Here is an 18,360-nt window from a genome sequence, read left to right on the forward strand (position 1 = left end):
TTACGATGTTCATTCGATTGATTGCCTCCGAGTTTAGTGCCGAAGCACCGTGCTTCTTGACACAGTCTGAATACCATCTTTAAAAGAAAAGAAAAAAAAAACAAATTTAAAAATGGGATTACATACCTTTTACCCTCTCCGCATTCATTGTCCACCTTTATCCCAGATGCTCACCCACCGTGGTCGCTTTACACACTCGCCATCATGCACAGGTTGCTAATCCATGTCCCCTCTCTTCACAGCAGGGTTCTGAACCGCTCTCCGGAGCAAGAGGACATTGACATCTGTACCTGTGTGGCCGTGCCCTCTCTTAGTGTCATGCCGTGCATACCTTCCCTGATCTCGGAGCCTCATTTCCTGCCTCCGCAGGCATTCTGGCAGGTGTGCGGCTTCTCAGCTTCGCTTCACTTGTACTAAGACAACAAACGACGTTCGTACCTTCCCACCTGAACAGAGAGCTCAATTGGCTCTTTTGAGGACGGTTTAACTATTTATTGCCTTCTTTACCCACCGTGTGCGACCCGTTTGTCTTCATGAGATGTCTTTTTGAGATGTTACCTTTTCTTTCTTTCATTTTTTATTCACTTTGACGATAAGGAGTGTGTAAGTTTGACTTTGTGTGCCCTTCAGATGGTTCGCTTTTCCTCTGATGCTTTTTTGCCCACCTTCTTGTCTCGCTTGTGATCGTTCGGAAACTCACAATAACGCCCTCACATAACGGGTCGCGCTTATGGCCGGAGTCCCACGGGGACACCCTGGCTCCTACCAAAAGGTTCCTTCTGCCCAGGGGATGTACAGGAACGGACATAGATTCAAACCTGCTGAGATAGTTAATTGTTTAACTGCTGTTACTTTTTGAAGTTCTGTTTAAACTGCACGTGATGAGCAAATCACATATATATATATATATATATATATATATATATATATATATATATATATATATATATATATATATATATATATATATATATATATATATATATATATATATATATATATATATATATATATATATATATCCAGGGAAGCAAACGATTTTAAATGAAAATGCATTTTATTTTGCGTATCCCATTCACCTGTGAAAATGATAAATGTAAGAATAATTTGATGCTCTGGGTTGTGATCCGATTGCCACGGATGGGACGAGCTGATGTAAGGGGGCCGTGCGTGTTGCTGGCTGTGCACGACCGGCGCTCGTGTTGCAGCTCTGGTCACGGCTTGATGAGCCTTTGTGCACGTCAAAATGGCCAACGCCGAGTCGGTTCCATTTGCACCGAAAATCTTATTCTCATGCCAACTTGCCCGAGGCGACCCTTCATTTGTGGATTATTTTGGGCGAGGGTGGGTCTCCTCCTTAGGTCTTTCTGTTCTTCTGTGAAGGCTGCACATGGAATCGACCGTTTTCATTCTTTCATGACCCGCACAGTTCTGACTCCAAGATGTTTGCATAAACGGAGTTTCGAGTGTCCGTGGGGGGGTTTAGGGTTTAGTGGGGTGGACGTTGGTGGTCGGGGGGGGGTGGTGCTGTGTTTTTGATGCCCCTTGACCGGTTCTGTTACCAAAGTTTTGGCACGTTTCAGGAATCTGACGTCGCCCGCATGTACATGGCCCCGGTAACCATGTTTGAATGGTCACACCTGTGTGAATGTGATCCCATTAATCGCCATGCTTGGTGACATGTTTGTTTGTCGTTTTTGTTTTGTGTAACTTGTCTGTCCGTGCCTGGCGTGGCTTTAATTTTGAACTGTCCCCACGCGCTTATGTGCCCAGTGAAGCGAAAGGCACTGTGTTAAACAGCGCATCATTCACAGCATTTCTTTCCTTGTGTTGCAGATATTGACGTCGTTCGGTTACAATTACTGTAGAATTCGTGCTCGTGTTTGTTTTAAAAGCTCTTGTTTACATAAATGACATGGCATTAGGGGACTGCACATTGATTTTGTAACGTCTGTCTCATTACATTTTGAACATTTATCATCTTCGTTTTGATTTGTAACTGTTTTATTTAGTCTTGCCTCTTCATTTTTAACCAATTCCCCCCTTCCACCCTCCCGTTTATCCAGTCACCCTCCATCCTCTCTTTTGACGATGCTTAATAATTAGGGGTTGTGTGTACATCTCCAAAAGCAAATTGTTTGGTTTGGAACGTTTCCATTTCCTGTTTTAGCCTCTTGAGGCTGTAACACTGGTTTTTAAATGCAAATCTCAGCTGCTTCATCTTGACAATAAAAAATTCCTTTACTGACCCGTGGCGATATCTTTACCTGGTTCTCCACCTTTCCTGTTCCGAATAATTTGATTGCACATTCTAAGGTTGTCCTTTTTGGGAGGTTTTTGTGAGTGTGTGTGAGTGTGTGTGTGTGTGTGTGTGTGTGTGTGTGTGTGTGTGTGTGTGTGTGTGTGTGTGTGTGTGTGTGTGTGTGTGTGTGTGTGTGTGTGTGTGTTTTTCAACTTCACGTCACCTTTCTCCAATCTCTCGCACTCTCCTCCTCTCTCTTTCTCTCCTCACCTTCCTCATAGTTTAAGTTTGCAAGAATCTGCACAAACACACGACGACACGAGTACATCATGCTAGCGACGCCCTACGGCTGACATCTGAGATTCTCGGTCGATCTCCATGAAATTATTCTGATTTGATTACAGCACAATGTCATTTTCCTTTGAGGTGACATGTGCAGATTTTTAAAATGTTGAAAAACAAACAAACGAAAAAAAAAACCAGCTCGGTACCAAAACGAAGAAGAAGAAATTGTTTGATTCACCGTGTTTCATTTGTTTCTAGGTTTTGCCTGTTTCATGTTAAAAATGACCCGGTGTACACATGCATAAAGCAAAATCAATGCGTACGGCTTATGTGCATATATAATACATCGTGATTCGATACCTGGGATCATTCCAATTGCACTGGGCCATGGACTAATTGGACTTCCGGTTCGGGTTTTTGAGCGATGGTTGGTTCTCTCCAGGGGCCTCTGCCGACTTTCTCAAAGATGAGTTACCGGCCGTTGTTTGTCGTGTTTTGACTTTATTTTGTTGCCTCCGTGTTTGCTGTGTATTCCTAGTTCGGATTTCTTTCAAAACTTGTGCTAATTTGATGTGTATTTGTCAGTTTGTCATATCTGATTTCCATGAGGCCTACCCATATTCCTATCTTTGTGCACGATCGTGTTTATTTATATTTTCTCCTTATCACCATCAGTTTTTATTTTCTCCACTTTTCCCTTCACCCTCCTATCCCTCCCAACTATACCCTCAATTTCATGTCTTGTAATATAAAAAAAAATTAAAAAAAAACAAAAAACCTTTTACCTCACGTTGTACCCCACGTAACCACATGACTTCCTGTGCCGACTCTTCTTCCTCCTCCTGCCGATTTACCATCTTCCTTCTGCTGTTGCTGACCCACATTCACCATGCACCTTCACAATTTTTTTCTTCAACCTTTCCTTTACGTAATCTTGCCTAATCTTTATCACAAAAAATGGTCTTAAAATGTTTGAACTTCCTCTTTCACACGTGTGGTTCTCAGTATTGTATCATAATTCACTCCTTTGTCTTCTTCTTCAAAAGACTTTTCAATTCGACAGTTTCTTTATCCCGTGTCTAAAACGTCCCACTGTTACAACTTTTCTTTTCTCCATTCTCTTAATTAATCTTGATTGCATCCCTCACGTAATATCTTTAATCACACCTCTGATTCAATATTTAAAAATTCCAGTTTGCAATGAATGTTCGTGTTCCATCAATCGTTCTTTTTTTCCAACTTCAGTGCCAATTCACCCCACCTCTTTACATCTACCTCCTCCTAACCCCTCACCTGTTATCCCCTCTCCTTACCCCTCCCATCTTGCCCCTCATCTTACTTCTGCTCTTAGCACCTCTTCACTGTCTTCTGCTTCAGTATCAGCTCCTCCTCTGGTGTCCCAAACTGTGTTGTTCAAACATCTGTGGGCTCCATTATAACCTAACAGCTATCTCGCTCTCTCATTCAGCACACTCATCACCACAAACATGCTCTTCCTTTCCTCTCACACCTCCCCCTCTTCCCAACCCCTCAAATATTGTACCTCTCCCTGCCCACTCCCTTCTTTACCAAGTTTCATCCTTCCCCTCTCCCAACGCCCTCCTGCACCTTGGCTATGCCTGCTGTCATCGTCTCCCCTCCCTCTCAAAGCAACCTTCACACTCTTCCCCCTGCAAGCTTCCCTCTCACCTTTTTCAAAAACTACCCCTTCACCCTTCTCCCTCAACTCTCCCCCCTCACTCCCCATTCTCAAAGTTGCCCCCCCCCTCACATCCATAAAGATGCCTTCTCCTGCCCTCTCTCTTCCATCTCATCACTCCACCTCTTCCAATCTCCAACTGCCCTCTATCCCCTCTGTGCCTCATCCCATCACCACCGAGTCTTTTCTCCTCATTCTCCTCATGGCCCTCTCCCCTAGCTCTTATTCATCCACAGCCTGATGGAGTACTACTCTCTCCTCTGGACTAGTGCTCCCATCTCTCACCTTTCTTTGCTTCACGCTGTGGAAACCAAGGCATTTTGGATCGTTGTTATCTCCCACGATGAGGGTGAGTCTTTGTGTCTCTCACTGTCTCACTGCAGGCAGGTCAGTGATCTTTCTGTCTTCTACCGTCTCCACTCTGGCCTTGCCACCTCCGCCCCCTGCTCTATCTGTGACATGCCACCTCCACCTCCCCCCCCCCATATTTCCGCAGGGTGCTCAAAGTCTGCCAGCAACCCCCTTCTGGTAAAACTACCAAAATCAAGAATCACTGCTCACCTTCATTCTCTCATTCCTCTATTTTCCCACCTTTGAAACAAACTCCCACACTCTCTTCAATCCCACTCTTCCCTCCTGGTCTTCAAAACAGCTGTTAACCACCACCTCTTATCTTCCCCCATCCAAAACCATGATATTTTCTACCCCCCGTTGATCCACCTCAAACCCACCTTTTTCAAATTCCCTGCTTTCTTTCCTGAAAGTCCCTGTAGTGTCCGTCTTGTTTACCCCGTGTACCCCGCCCCATCCCTCTCCTTTCCACAGATCTAACGTCTCTGTTCCTCATTCTTTTGTGATTCCCTCTCCTGCCCCTCTTGTCTCCTGCTCCCCTTGTTATACATTCTGTGTGTTAGCTCTTAAGCGAGCCTTGACATTGTATATTAAAAAAACACTCAGGCCTAAGGCCTGTCGATTTGTGTTGCTTCGTGCAATGGCGGCGTATGATTTTGTTGGAGGGGAGTCAGGCCAGTTGTCCAGCCAATGGGTTTAAAGCAGTGGGGTGGAGTCGGAGCAGCTGTCCACCAAATGGGTTTAAAGCAGTGGGGTGGAGTCAGGGCAGCTGTCCAGCCAATGGATTTAAAGCAATAGTGTGGAGTCAGGGCAGCTGTCCACCAAATGGGTTTAAAGCAGTGGGGTCGAGTCAGGGCAGCTGTCCAGCCAATGGGTTTAAATCAGTAGGATGGAGTCAGGGCAGCTGTCCAGCCAATGGGTTTAAAGCAGTGGGGTGGAGTCAGGGCAGCTGTCCTGCCAATGGGTTTAAAGCAGTAGGGTGGATTCAGGGAAGCTGACTCCAGTGAAACCAGTAGAAGATTAAAAATGGGGCTATTGTAATCCATTGTCTGTCCTTCCGTCATGCTATCTCATAAACGATTGGGCTGAAATCCCTGAAACCTGGTAGTTATGCTCACGACATAGCACAAAGGTGTGAGAACAGGGTCATTTGGCCCTGTCTTCCTGGGGTGGGGTCAAAAGGTCAAATTCCAAAACTGCAATTACGAGCACAGTTTAAACATTTTAATGAAACTGTATGTGCAATCAACATTGGGGGATGCATGAAATATGTAGTGACTTGGATTTGACCCTTGGGTTCATGCCCAAAATAGAAGAATTTTTTGAACTCTAAATTTTATATTGGGTCATTCCTGGTGGAAGTTTCTTTTATTTTTTTTTTCCATCTTTCAACTTTCCTTTCGGTGGGAAGTGTGGGCACTTGCGATGGTGCACCATCAACTTCGCTCTAGTTGAAGGTTGAATGCAATCTGTTCCTTTCCTTTAATGGTGGTCAGTCGATTAAAACGAACAAAAAAACATTTCAGCACGCTAAATCCTCACCGTACATGCCAAGTGGTGTCAAAACGAGGAAACATATTCTTCCCAGTGTGCATCCTCCCTCCCAGGGTCCCTCTGTTGTGTCCATTCCTCTGCCATACTCTTGGTGTGTTGTCAACCCTCCAACCGCCCCTTTCTTCCATGTTCCTATGTTCTGGTCCGTTCTGTGTTTTTCGGTCTTCCACGTGACTCCACTTCATATCTACACAAATGATTGTGCGTGTGTGCGTGTGCGTGTGTGCGTGTGTGTGTGTGTGTGTGTGTGTGTGTGTGTGTGTGTGTGTGTGTGTGTGTGTGTGTGTGTGTGTGTGTGTGTGTGTCCATAACTCCAACAACATGCCACCTGGTGGCCTGAAACTTTTCATGCATACAAAGGGAACTCCAAGGTGGTGCATGAATGAAAACTAGGTGTTTGGGTTAATAAAAAAGATCCTTTTGAAGATAATTACCAGCCATATTTAATTACATCATTTTCAAGGCGCATCCTCTGACACTTTACTCTCCCTCGAGGGGTCTCAATTCGCCATTTTGTATGGCCTGCTCAACTCTGCCTCGAGTTGGAAAAGGCCACAACTGTTTCTTGACAACTAGCAAATACCATCCAGCGCTTTGCTGATGGAAATACGAAAGGGGGGAAGTAGAAAAAAGAGGGGGAAGAGGAAGAGAGAGTGAGGGAGAGAGAAGAGGGAGGGGGAGTGAGGAGGGGTGGGGGAAGGGAAGACAGTATGAAGTGAGAGGAAGGGAAGGCAGACATGCAGTGGAGCATGAATTACGATTCATACTGTTTCATCAAAGTGATTCTGCATTGAATAACAATATGGGAACAAAATAATGTCTGAAATCCATTTTCTACCAGTCATACGATAAAGTCCGAAGACAAACTCTGGTCCGCACAAGTCAGGAGACAAACTCCGATCCGTACAAGTCCGGAGACAAACTCCCGTTGAGGCAATTATCGCCCGGACGCGTCCGGAGCCAAGCTGGCCAGAGACAAACACCGCTCGGATACGTCCGGAGACAAACCCTGCCCGGACACTTCCGGAGACAAACACCATCCACACATAACTGCCAGAGAGAGAGAGAGATATAGAGATATAGAGATAGAGAGATATAGAGAGATATAGAGAGATATAGAGATAGATGCTGCACTATATTGGGAGGGGGTAAAGCAAGGATGGGATAAAAAGAGAGAGGGAGAGAGGTGGGGGTAGTGGAGTTAGCAGAGAGAATGTCATGCTTTATGAACACACATATACACACACACACACACACACACACACACACACACACACACACACACACACACACACACACACACACACACACACACACACACACACACACACACACACACACACACACCTTAGTATATAAGCAAATACAACCTGTCACTTTGCTGACAGGGGTATTAAGGGGCGGGGGGGGGGGGGGGTGGTGGATGTTGAAGGAGTGGAGAGAGAGGAGGCAGGAAGGAGGGGAAGCTAGGAAGGCGGGCGGGGGATATGTGGAGAGCTGTGCCTCATCAAATATTGCTATATTATGGGAAGGAGGGTTGTGTAAGAGAGAGAGAGAGGGAGAGAAAGGTGAGGGGTGGAGGTGGGGTTCGTAAAGAGAATGATATGCTTAATGACCGAACACACACACAAAAAAAACTCATGTCAGAACAGCTGTTCTCACGGCACAACAGAGTTTCTAAAGTAATCCACTGGCACATGTCCAAAACTTTGATATCCCAGTTCCAGAAAATTTGTAAAACATGAACCAAAAGTAATCACTGAAAACATTGAAGTACCGCTCACGTACGACCTCATGATCCCATCGAGCATGAACATCAAAAACAAAGTGTTGCGACCAGATATCAACTCGATACAAAAAAGAGAAGAGGGCATTGCTGAAGCTGAAGAATGCCAAAGTTCTACCAGTGATGGCTGGAGCTGCAGAAACGATGACAAAGAACCGCACATAGATATTAAACATAGGGGCAATACCTCTGGGTGCTCACTTGGTAGCGGCTGGATAAGATAACCAGGCAGCCACTGGTAGGCATGGATGACCCACAAAATATATAATGGAGAAAAAAGTCAATACCTTTGGATTTTCTTTTTTTAATGCTATGAACAAACTTTGGTACATCACGGGTGATAAAGGTTGTAGTCAAGTTTCATCGAAATTGTGTCTGTGGTTTCAGAAAAGAAAGCAAATACATATTTTGGGGGGGCAATTCCCTCGAAGAACCCCTTTGACCCGAATTTTTTTTAATGTCGTGAACAAACTTTACTACATCTCAGGTGCTAAAGATGGTGGTCGTTTCATCGGAATTGTTTGTAGTTTCTGAGAAGAAAGCAAATGCATATATTAGTGGGCAACACCCCTCCCCCACATAGACCCTCTGAGACCCCAATTTTTTTTCATGGCTTGAACAAACTTTAGTACATCATGGGTGGTGAAGATGGTGGTCAAGTTTCATTAGAATTATATGTGGAGTTTTGGAGAAGAAAGCAAATACATATTTTTATGGGCAACCTCCCTTAAATCCCCTTACTGGCTGATTTTGCGAATGTCATGAACAAACTTTGCTACATAATTGGTGTTGAAGGTTGAAGTGAAGTTTCATTAGAATTGTGTGCATCGTGTCTGAGAAGAAAGCAAACACCTCTTTTGGGGGGGGGGCAACCCACTCCACCCTGCCCCCTGTAAACTCCCTCTCTAGACCCCTACAGATACGGTTTTTTATGCCATCACAGGTGATGAAGGTTGTGGTAAAATTTCATTGAAATTATTTGTGTCGTTTCTGAGAAGAAGTTGCAAGTATTTGTGGACGGGCGGATGGACAACGCGCCATCCCATAAGCTTCCAGGAACTACTTTACAGCTGAGCTAAAAACCATCCCTGGAAATATCACGACAAACGAACTACGGTTGGAAGCTGTCCTGTGCTCAGCGACGATCCTGAAGAGAGCCCTCGGCACAAAACTTTGAGAACAGAAAACTTCACAACTTGGTCCATGAATCGTGACACTTGACTGAAACGAAGGTGGATGCTTTGAGCCCACCCTGGGAGGACTCCATTCCACATTCTGAAACCCATGTATGTTGATATCAATCAAAAACACACACACACACACACACACACACACACACACACACACACACACACACACACACACACACACACACACACACACACACACACACACACACACACTGTGAGAACTGGTAGGTCTCTGTTTCATCTCCTGATGAACCCCACCCTCATGTGGAGATGGCAGGTGTTAAAGAAACCAATCTCCAACTCGGGATCGATGCAACACTGCTCAAATCATTAATACATGTACATGGAGAAGGGAACAACCCTTCTAATTTGTTTGTCCTCAAAGCAGGGCTTGTATACAGGTTTGAAGACAAAAGGGGAGAATGTCCATTGTATTTCTTATCCAAGTTTGTGGAGGAAAGGTGGGAGGGAAAGGGTAAGAATGGATGCATTGTATTGTAAAAGCAGAGGAAGATAACAACTGAATGGAAGTGAGGGTCACATACGAACATACGATAAGGTTTTTGCTGAGAAAGCACACAAGTCCAGCTCATTTCTCATGGAAAACAGATGCTTACAAGGGCTAGCATATACATTCAATACAAGAATACGAAGGAGTGATATAATTGTCTTCCAGAACTCATTTTATGTTTCCAAGTAACATAAGAGTAAATTTATCATCAACAGAAATACATATACTGTTAATTGGATTCAATAATGAGCAGCATAATACTTTTTATATTCAGTGTTAAGCAAGTAATGTGAAAAGTTCATCAGAAATAGCACTACATATGAATTAAAAAAACAAAAGCAGGCACATTAAGCAAATTACATGAAATGTGAGTGTGTGAATGTCTAATGCAATTTCACTTCTACATTCCCCCTTTTATCCTGTGGATGATAACTGCTTTCTTTATTGGTCCTCTAATCTAATTTTACACAGTCTTAAAAATTCATCATCCCCTCCAGGAGGCAGACTTTCAACACTAACCATTTCTTTAGCAGTAGCCTTCTTCATGCACATTGCTGGTAGGGAAACAATGCATTTCACAATCATTATTACAACGAAGCATACGAATCCCATGATGCGGTACTGCAATATTTTAACTCCTCAACTTCCTAAAACTCCCTTTAGCCAAGAGACTAGTCCAAGATCATCGGGGTTGTTGTTGTGGTACTTCACCCCTTCCGCTTTGATCTTTGCAGCCAAACTGTTGATGTGCTCAGAGTTATCAGGGATGTAGGTGCAGCATTCAGCATCAATGACGGTGCACGTTCCTCCCTGGGCAACGAGCAATAAGTCCAGAGCAATGCGATTTTGCATCGTTACAGTTCATATGGCTAACATTTCAGCATTGGTGTCAGAGAGGCTGTCAGCGATCTCTTTGGCAAGTTCCTCCAAAGAAGCTGCCATGTTGATAAGTTCTCTGTCACCCTTTGCTACACTGCATTTGGAAAGGCAATCATGAAGAACTGTTCAGTCTTGCTGATAGCTCTTTTCCTCTGGCTTGAGGTTTGGAAAGGAGAGTGAGTCAGCAAGTGCATACGAGGCACCACATAGCCTAAGTATCAGGAACCTGACTTTTCCTTGGGGAGCCATGGATAAGCCTTATTTCCACATATAAAATTGGTTCCATTTGTGGCCACTATGTAGGGTATGTTTTGTTGGGTCCCATTCTGTTCTTTGCAAAGCCATCGACTTGTATCTTATCCCGACATGCAGAGTTCCCTCAATTAAGTTCACTTCTAGGGTTCTTCCAGGCCAAGCCGATACATCCTTCTTGCTTTGTCCAAACTCGAAAGTACGGAGGTGGCTTAGATAAATTTTATTGAGAGTAATAATGATCGAAAAAGCTAGTGACTTCCTTGCCATCGCTTTCAACTTTTTCTGACAAATCAGAACGTATTATCCACCCGATACCCCGATAATCTCTTTCTTCAAATGGAATTACCACAAGTGGCAGTCCACTGTGTGATGAATGGGGTATATGGGTGCAGACCCAGTAGTTCAGATTTTCATGTTGAGCATATTTTAAGGAAATAGCCAAATATGTGTTGATCTCATTTAACCCTTCGTCATGCAAATCAGCTTGTGGTGAGTTCGTCAGAATTTCCATTTTTCTCTTTAATCTTGATGACATAATTGGTGTGGTGTCAATTTGGAGGTGTTGCTGTTTGTGTTTCTGTATGCGTGCTTGGATGTGCAAGGGCATGGTGGTAACAGCGATATCTGGGTGTTGCTGTGTATGCAAGTGTGGAATGCATTTGCATTCCACATTTGCATTTGTGGCAGTTTACCGCTTAGCTTTGTACCATTTCAGGTTATTCACTGGAATTGAACTGCTTAAATTTCAGTAAAAACTGAAAAATGGGGATGTTCTAAAACTTTTGTCTGGTCATGTATGTATGTATATATATATATATATATATATATATATATATATATATATATATATATATATATATAAAATAAATATATAAATATATATATATATATATATATATATATATAAAAATATATATATATATATATATATATATAAAATATATATATATATATATATATATAAAAATATATATATATATATATATATATATATATATATATATATATATATATATATATATATATATATACATACACACATTCATGCATACATCAGACGCATCTCCTGACTTATGGTGAGCATTGCCACGGATTATGTCTCACACAGTAAAACCGCATAATCCGCAAAGAAAACCTGTCCGTCTGCCACCAGTTAAACATCAAACGGAGATGACTGCCTCTAGATTGGAGGTGATGCTTTGGTGTCGGACTTTCTGTCCAATGGACATAAGGGGAGGTGACGTTTGATGATAAACATCTCGTTAATAATTAATATATTTACTGTTCATATTGTTTACTAATCCTATTTGGTGTCATTTTATGATCTTAAAGAAAACTTATTTTTATCTGCTCACTGTTGCTCCCTGTTAGCATACGTCTGAAGAGTGGTTTCAATCTATTGACAAGTTCAGTGCTGTATGTGGTTGCTCTCACGGTCCTAATTACTTCACCTGCAACTGTACAATAGAATAACTTCTTCAGAATGTGGCCGTCTAAGAAAGGTATTCGTACAATGTGGAATGGAAAAACATCTCATTTACCAAATAATTTGGTGTGAAATCTATTATTATTGATATCAATTTGTCATTCCAAATCAGAAACTGCTGAAGTGTGAGTTTGGTTTCCCTTTTTTAATTTGAGTTATTTTGTATATACGTCATCATGAAGCTGATCGAACACAAACCCATCATTAATTGTGAGTAAATCATCAATGAATCGAAAGATGTTTCCACACCTTCCGTGCAGTTGTTAGTTCATTCCTGCACGTGTTGTGGAACCAATCAGACTCATACATGTGCAAATAAAGGAGCCAGATCTGAACCCACGGGTATCCCCACTGTCTGGTGAAGTCTCTTGTTGCCAAATGTAAAGAAACTGTTGTTGTTGAGAAATCGAACACTTTATTTTAGTTTATTTTTTGAAAAACTCCATCAATATTGATTTCCCTTTACAGACCAGTTTGCTCGTTTTTGATAGACTTTGATGTATACTTTATTACCTCATGCTAATGCTTTATCTTCCGCTCTGTCCAATGCGGTTACAAGCTTGTCATGTGGAATGTTTGTGAAGAATGCAGAAAATCACAAGTTGATAGACATTTAGCCTTACCCATGGTATTGATGTTGTGGATACTGTCGATTACAGGTTTAGAATGATCAATGATGCGGAATTTTTAAATACCAGAATAAAAACCTCACCTTTTCATGGTCGTTTTTCAAACATATATAAATTTGTTTCATCACCCCTGTAGTATACTACCTGACAATGGTTTCAAACTGCATTGTCTACTTGCGATGATGAACCTCACCTTACAAGGGGTTTTGTGCAATTTTTGGGATCCAGTGTATGAATGGTAATTTATGGTATTTATCTGGAACGAACAGTCTTCTTGCTTTTGAGTGATTTTACATGTTGTTGTATAAAGTCTATTTTATTATCGTTACTTATTTTGTAGGTCTTTGAGAGTCCAGTCTGTAAGGCCAAGTCTTCCAAAAGTGTTTGAATGTGGAATGTTTTGCACACAAATGCAATCTTATTATTTGCTTTGTCAATTGTAACAATAACATGTGAGTTTGAAGCTGTTTTAAGAAGGGTTTTAAAGGCCAATCTTTTTACCACGACTGTGTTCACTCCGGTCTATTTTTTTCAGGATTAAAAAAACTCGAAAAACATCCTCTTCCTTTTTCTTTACCTTCGACATTTCCAATCCCACTTTGACGTGAAGGTATTCACCATTCACCTTCACAATTTTTTTTCTTCAAACTTACTTTACTCTGCCACTCCCCACCTCTTCCCTAATCTCAAAAAATAAAAATAAATTGGCCTCTTAAAATGTTTTGACTTCCACTCTCTGTTGTGCTCTTCTTCTTCTTATTATTTTTTTGAATACCAAGTCGACGCTTGTGTCAGAGCTAATACACAGAAACGTATAACAAGGCAGGAGACAAGAGAGGTGGGAGAGGGAAGCATAAAATAGTGGGGAACAAAGACAATAGGATATCTGTGGACGAGAGAGGTATTGGGAAAACAAGATGGTACTACAGGGACTTTCAGAAGGAACACAGGGAATTTGAAGGTGGATTTGGGGTGGATTAATGGGGGTAGAAAAGATAAAAATTTTGGATAGGGGAAGACATGAGATACTGTTGAACAGCTGCTTTGAAGACCTGGAGGGAGGACTGGGATTTAAGAGAGTTTAGGAGTTTGTTCCAGAGGTGGGGAAAAAGAGGAATGAAAGAGTTAAGGTGAGCAGTGATTCTTGATTTTGACAGTTTCACCAGAAGGGGATTTTTGGTGGACATTGAGTGCCCTGCGGAAACATGGGGGGGGGGGCAGATCACAGACAGAGCAGGGGGTGGCAAGGCCGGAGAAGAGATTGTAGAAGTCAGAAAGACCACCGACCTGTCTCCGGTGAGAGAGTGAAAGATCCAAAGACTCAGCTGCATCGTGGGAGATACCAATGATACTAAATGCCTAGGTTTCCACAGCGCGACGTCAAGATAGGTGTGAGGCAGGAGCACCACCCCAAAGGGGAGAGTAGTACTCCATCAGGCTGTGGATGAAAGCTTTGTAAGTGGTTAGAACCTCAGGTCTGCCAAGGAAGGACGAAGGATGCCCAATCAGCGACTGGCTTTGGAGGCCAGCTTGGAGATGTGGCTTTCACAGGAAAGATTCTGGCAGACAGTGACACAGAAGCTTGAATGAAAGGACGTCTTCAAGGGGATTGTTGAGAAAGTAGATTGAGTGTGGGGGGGGGGCTCCAGACGGTATTTTCAGAGAGACATGGTGAGAGTAGGAGATTTGTCAGGATTGAAAGACGTATTTCAAGTGTTTGACCAGCTTGTGATTTTATCCATGTCTGCAGAGTTCGAAGAGGCTGCTGCATGCCATCAGAGGGATGACCGATGGTACGGCAGAGGGTGGAGTCATCAGCAAAGAGATAAAGAGGATTTTCCAGAGTCTGAGAGATCATTTATGAAAACCAGAAAAAGAACAGGGCCCAGAACGCGACATTGAGGAACTCCAGCCTGAACAGGAAGAGGGGATGAGAGAACTCCATTAAGAGCCACACGTTGACTGTCAAAGGAGAGGAAGTCCGTGAGCCATGAGTAGAGATTGCTTCCTTCCTTCATTCTCAATTCTTCTGCACTTCATCCATCTTCTAATATATTTAAAAGAATGTCTGACCTACAAATTTTTAAAATCACACTTTGCAATGCTTGTTCGTCTTCCATTCATTATTTTTTTCCAACTCCAGTCTAAATTCATCCGACTTCATTAAATCTACCTCCTCCTAAGTCCTCCACTGTTATACCTCCTCCTTACTCCTCCCATCTTGCCCCCATTCTACCTTCACTCCTCTGCTTGACTAATAGCTCCCCCTCTGGTTTCCCAAACTCTGGTTTTCAAATATCCGTGGGCTTCGTTCCAACCGAACAAGTATCTCACTTTCTCATTCATTTTACATCCCTCAATATCTCAAACATGCTCTCTTTTTCCTCTCATCACACCCCCCCTCTCCCCCCTAAATCCTGTTCATCCCCGCACCTGCTCCCAGTTTTACAATACCTCTACCCAGTCTCATCCTTCCCTTCTCCCCACCCTCCCCTCTCCCTCTTCTCCCATGACCGTGCCTGCTCTCATCGTCTCTGCTCCCTCTCAAAGCTTCACTCTCATCCCTCCATCTCAATTCAGCCACCTCCCCCCTCTTGAAGTCAAACATCACTCTCTTCCTCCCCCCCAAGCTTCCCCCTCACCTTTATCAAAAGCTCCACCCCCCCCCCACACACACACCTTTCTCCATCAATTCCTGCCCCTCATCCTTCTCCTCAATTCTCCCCTCTCACCCTTCTCCCCCAAATGTCCCATCACCCCTCCCCTTCAAATATTTCCCCTCAGCCCTCCCTTTCTAATCCCCCCCATCACTCTCCATTCTCAAAACTGCTTCCTACTCTTCCTACCCCCTCAAATCTCATCACACCTCCCCTTTTCCCACCTCCTCAATTTTGGTTCCCCCCCACCCCACCCGCTCTCATCTTTACAATCCCACTACCCAGTCTCATCCTTCCTCTCTCACCACCTTTCCCTTCTCCCACCTCCCACATGGCCACCTGCTTGAATCGTCTCCCCTTTCCTTCATCTCTTCCCCTCCAAGCTTCCCTCTCACCCTTCTCAAAAGCTCCCTCCTAACCCTTCTCCCTCAATTCTCCCCCCTGACACTTTTCCCTCAATTCTCCCCCCTTGCCCCTCCCCTTCAAATCTCCACACTCTTTCCACCTTCTCAAAGCTGCACCCCGTCGTATCCACAAAGCTGCCTTCTTCCACCACCCTCTCTCTTCCATCTCATTTCTCCACCTCCTCCAATCTCCCACTTCCCTTTGTCCTCTCTCATTACTCCCCACTGCAACTCATCCCTTTACCACCTAGCCCTTTGTCTTCCTCCCCATCTGACCCTCTCCCCTAGGTCTTCTGCAATCTCCTGCACACTGTCAACAACTCTCACTACTTCCACCTCTCCTCCCTCATCCTACCCTACCCTCCTCTGCACCCAAAGCCTCCTCCCTCCCTCTTCCTTGATAGTGTGGACCTCAAATATCCGGGGCCTTCACTCGAACCTGACTGATTTTTCCATACAGGTTGCCACTGACAACCAGACATAATCTCCTCAACAGAAACTTTCCTCCTTCAAGACATCTACAACTCCTTAGTTTCTCTCCCTGGTTACTCCCTCCTTCGGTATGATAGACCTGCGATGAGCTGGACCTGAGCCTCGTCTTAGTGGAGGAGTTGCTCTCTTTATCAAAGACTATTCATCACTCTCCATGCACTGCCTCACTCACACACCCCCAGGAATACCTCTGCCTCTGACTTCCCCTCCCCTCCCACCTCTTGTTTACATGTGTTGTGCCGTCCACCAAACAGTAATGACTCCATTTGCATCTTGCTCACCGAAAACATGGACCAACTTCGATCCACTCATCCCAACTCTCTCTTCCTCATATGTGGTGACTTCAATTTACCATCATGCTCGTTGGCTGGGTGTGGGTACCTCTCTCAACTGCCATGGCACTTCAGCAAAAGACTTTTGTGACTCATTGGGACTGACACAATCTGTCAATTTCCCAACCCGGATCTTAGCCAACGGTACTCCATCTCTTCTGCATTTGATTTTGACCAATTTCCCAGAAAATGTCTGCTGTACTTCATCTGCTCCAATCGGTTCATCTGGTGGTCGTATGGCAGCTTAACTGCCAGGGTAGCTATCATTCTTGAAGCACGACTGTGTCGCTGATGCAGTTTTGTGCTTCCCACCAGAGCCCCTCGTGTCTGGTGTTTTGTGCTTCCCACAGGGGTGGCAGCAGTGTGCTTCTGGTCGCGCAATAAAGCGGAGTAGATGGTGGCCCGCGTGCTTCTTGCGTCCCACTGCACCTCGTACACTCTAGTTGGTGACGAGGATGGGATTCGAACCCACGCGTGCAAAGCACAATGGATTAGCTTTGTTAGCCCACGCTTCTAGCTTTGTCATCACTTGGGTAATGTTCGCAAGATGCTCGTCCGCCGTTTTCCCCGCAATGAGCACATCGTCCAGGTAGGTCTGAGCGGGCAGGCCAATGCAAACCTGATCCATGGCTTTCTGCCACAAAGCTGGGGCCGAAGCAATCCCAAAACAGAGTCGGGTATATCGATAGAGTCCTTGACACGTGTTGATTGTCAAAAGCTCGCTACTCCCGAGATCCATCGGCAGGTGAAAATATGCATCACGCAGGTCTAGCTTCGTGAAGTATTGACTCCCCGCCAATCGCGCATATATTTCATCGATTGACGGCAGTGGATATTGCTCCACGCTGAGCCCCGGGTTAACCGTGGATTTGAAGTCCCCGCACAATCGGACGTCTCCATTCCGTTTCAGCACCGTGACAACCGGGGTGGCCCAATCTGAGTACGACACCCGTTCGATCACTCCACAGGCCTCCAGCCTATCCAGTTCACCCTTGACCTTGTCCCGCAGGGCATACGGCACCGGACGCGGTTTACAAAACCGAGGAACCACCCCCTCCTTCAAGAAGAGCTTTGCCTCCATGCCCTTGAGTTTCCCAAGGTCGTCGCTAAACAACCCCTGATGTCTTTGAAGAATCTCCTCCAACTGATCCTCCCACTGGCTCGGCACGGGTTGCACAAGGTGAACTGCGGCCCAGTCTAGCCTGATGCGGGCCATCCAATCTCGGCCGAGGAGAGACGGCCCGCTCCCCCGCACGACGTACACCCGAAGCGTGGCGACCTGGCCTTGGTACCGCACAGACACGTCTGCCATCCCGACTGGCGTTATCTTTTCGCGGGTGTACGTGAACAGCGTGAGGTTCGACCTGATAAGCCTCAAGCCGTTGAGTCTACGCGTGGTCTGTTCGCCGATGAGCGACACCGCTGCTCCCGTATCGACCTGGAACGTGATCGGCGTTTCGTTCACTTCGACTTCCACCGTCATCGGGCGAGCCGTCACCGGGCCAATTGAAAACAGGCTCAACAACGGCCGCTGGTTCCGCCCCGTCGCCTCGCACATCGCCGTCCATGACCTTAACGGTGGCCGTCGCCCCACGGCACACACGCGCC

General features: G+C 44.6%; 1 protein-coding gene across 3 annotated transcripts in view; it reads left to right on the plus strand.

Moving 5' to 3' along the window:
- LOC147016198 (casein kinase I-like) overlaps positions 1–2,248 on the plus strand; it is an 83,943-nt gene extending 81,695 nt beyond the window's left edge. For 2 of the 3 annotated variants that reach the window (XM_085849019.1, XM_085849021.1), the window contains one exon: positions 243–2,248. In XM_085849019.1, coding sequence (XP_085705145.1) covers positions 243–253 — 11 coding nt within the window. In that variant the 3' untranslated portion in view covers positions 254–2,248. The remainder of the gene's footprint in view (positions 1–242) is intronic. The other variant, XM_085849020.1, reaches the window with a different exon arrangement.
- The last annotated feature ends 16,112 nt before the right edge of the window (positions 2,249–18,360 follow it).

Source organism: Eptatretus burgeri, chromosome 12 (genome assembly GCF_056783735.1).
Source record: "Eptatretus burgeri isolate ZD-2024b chromosome 12, Ebu_testis_v1, whole genome shotgun sequence".
NCBI lineage: Eukaryota > Metazoa > Chordata > Myxini > Myxiniformes > Myxinidae > Eptatretus > Eptatretus burgeri.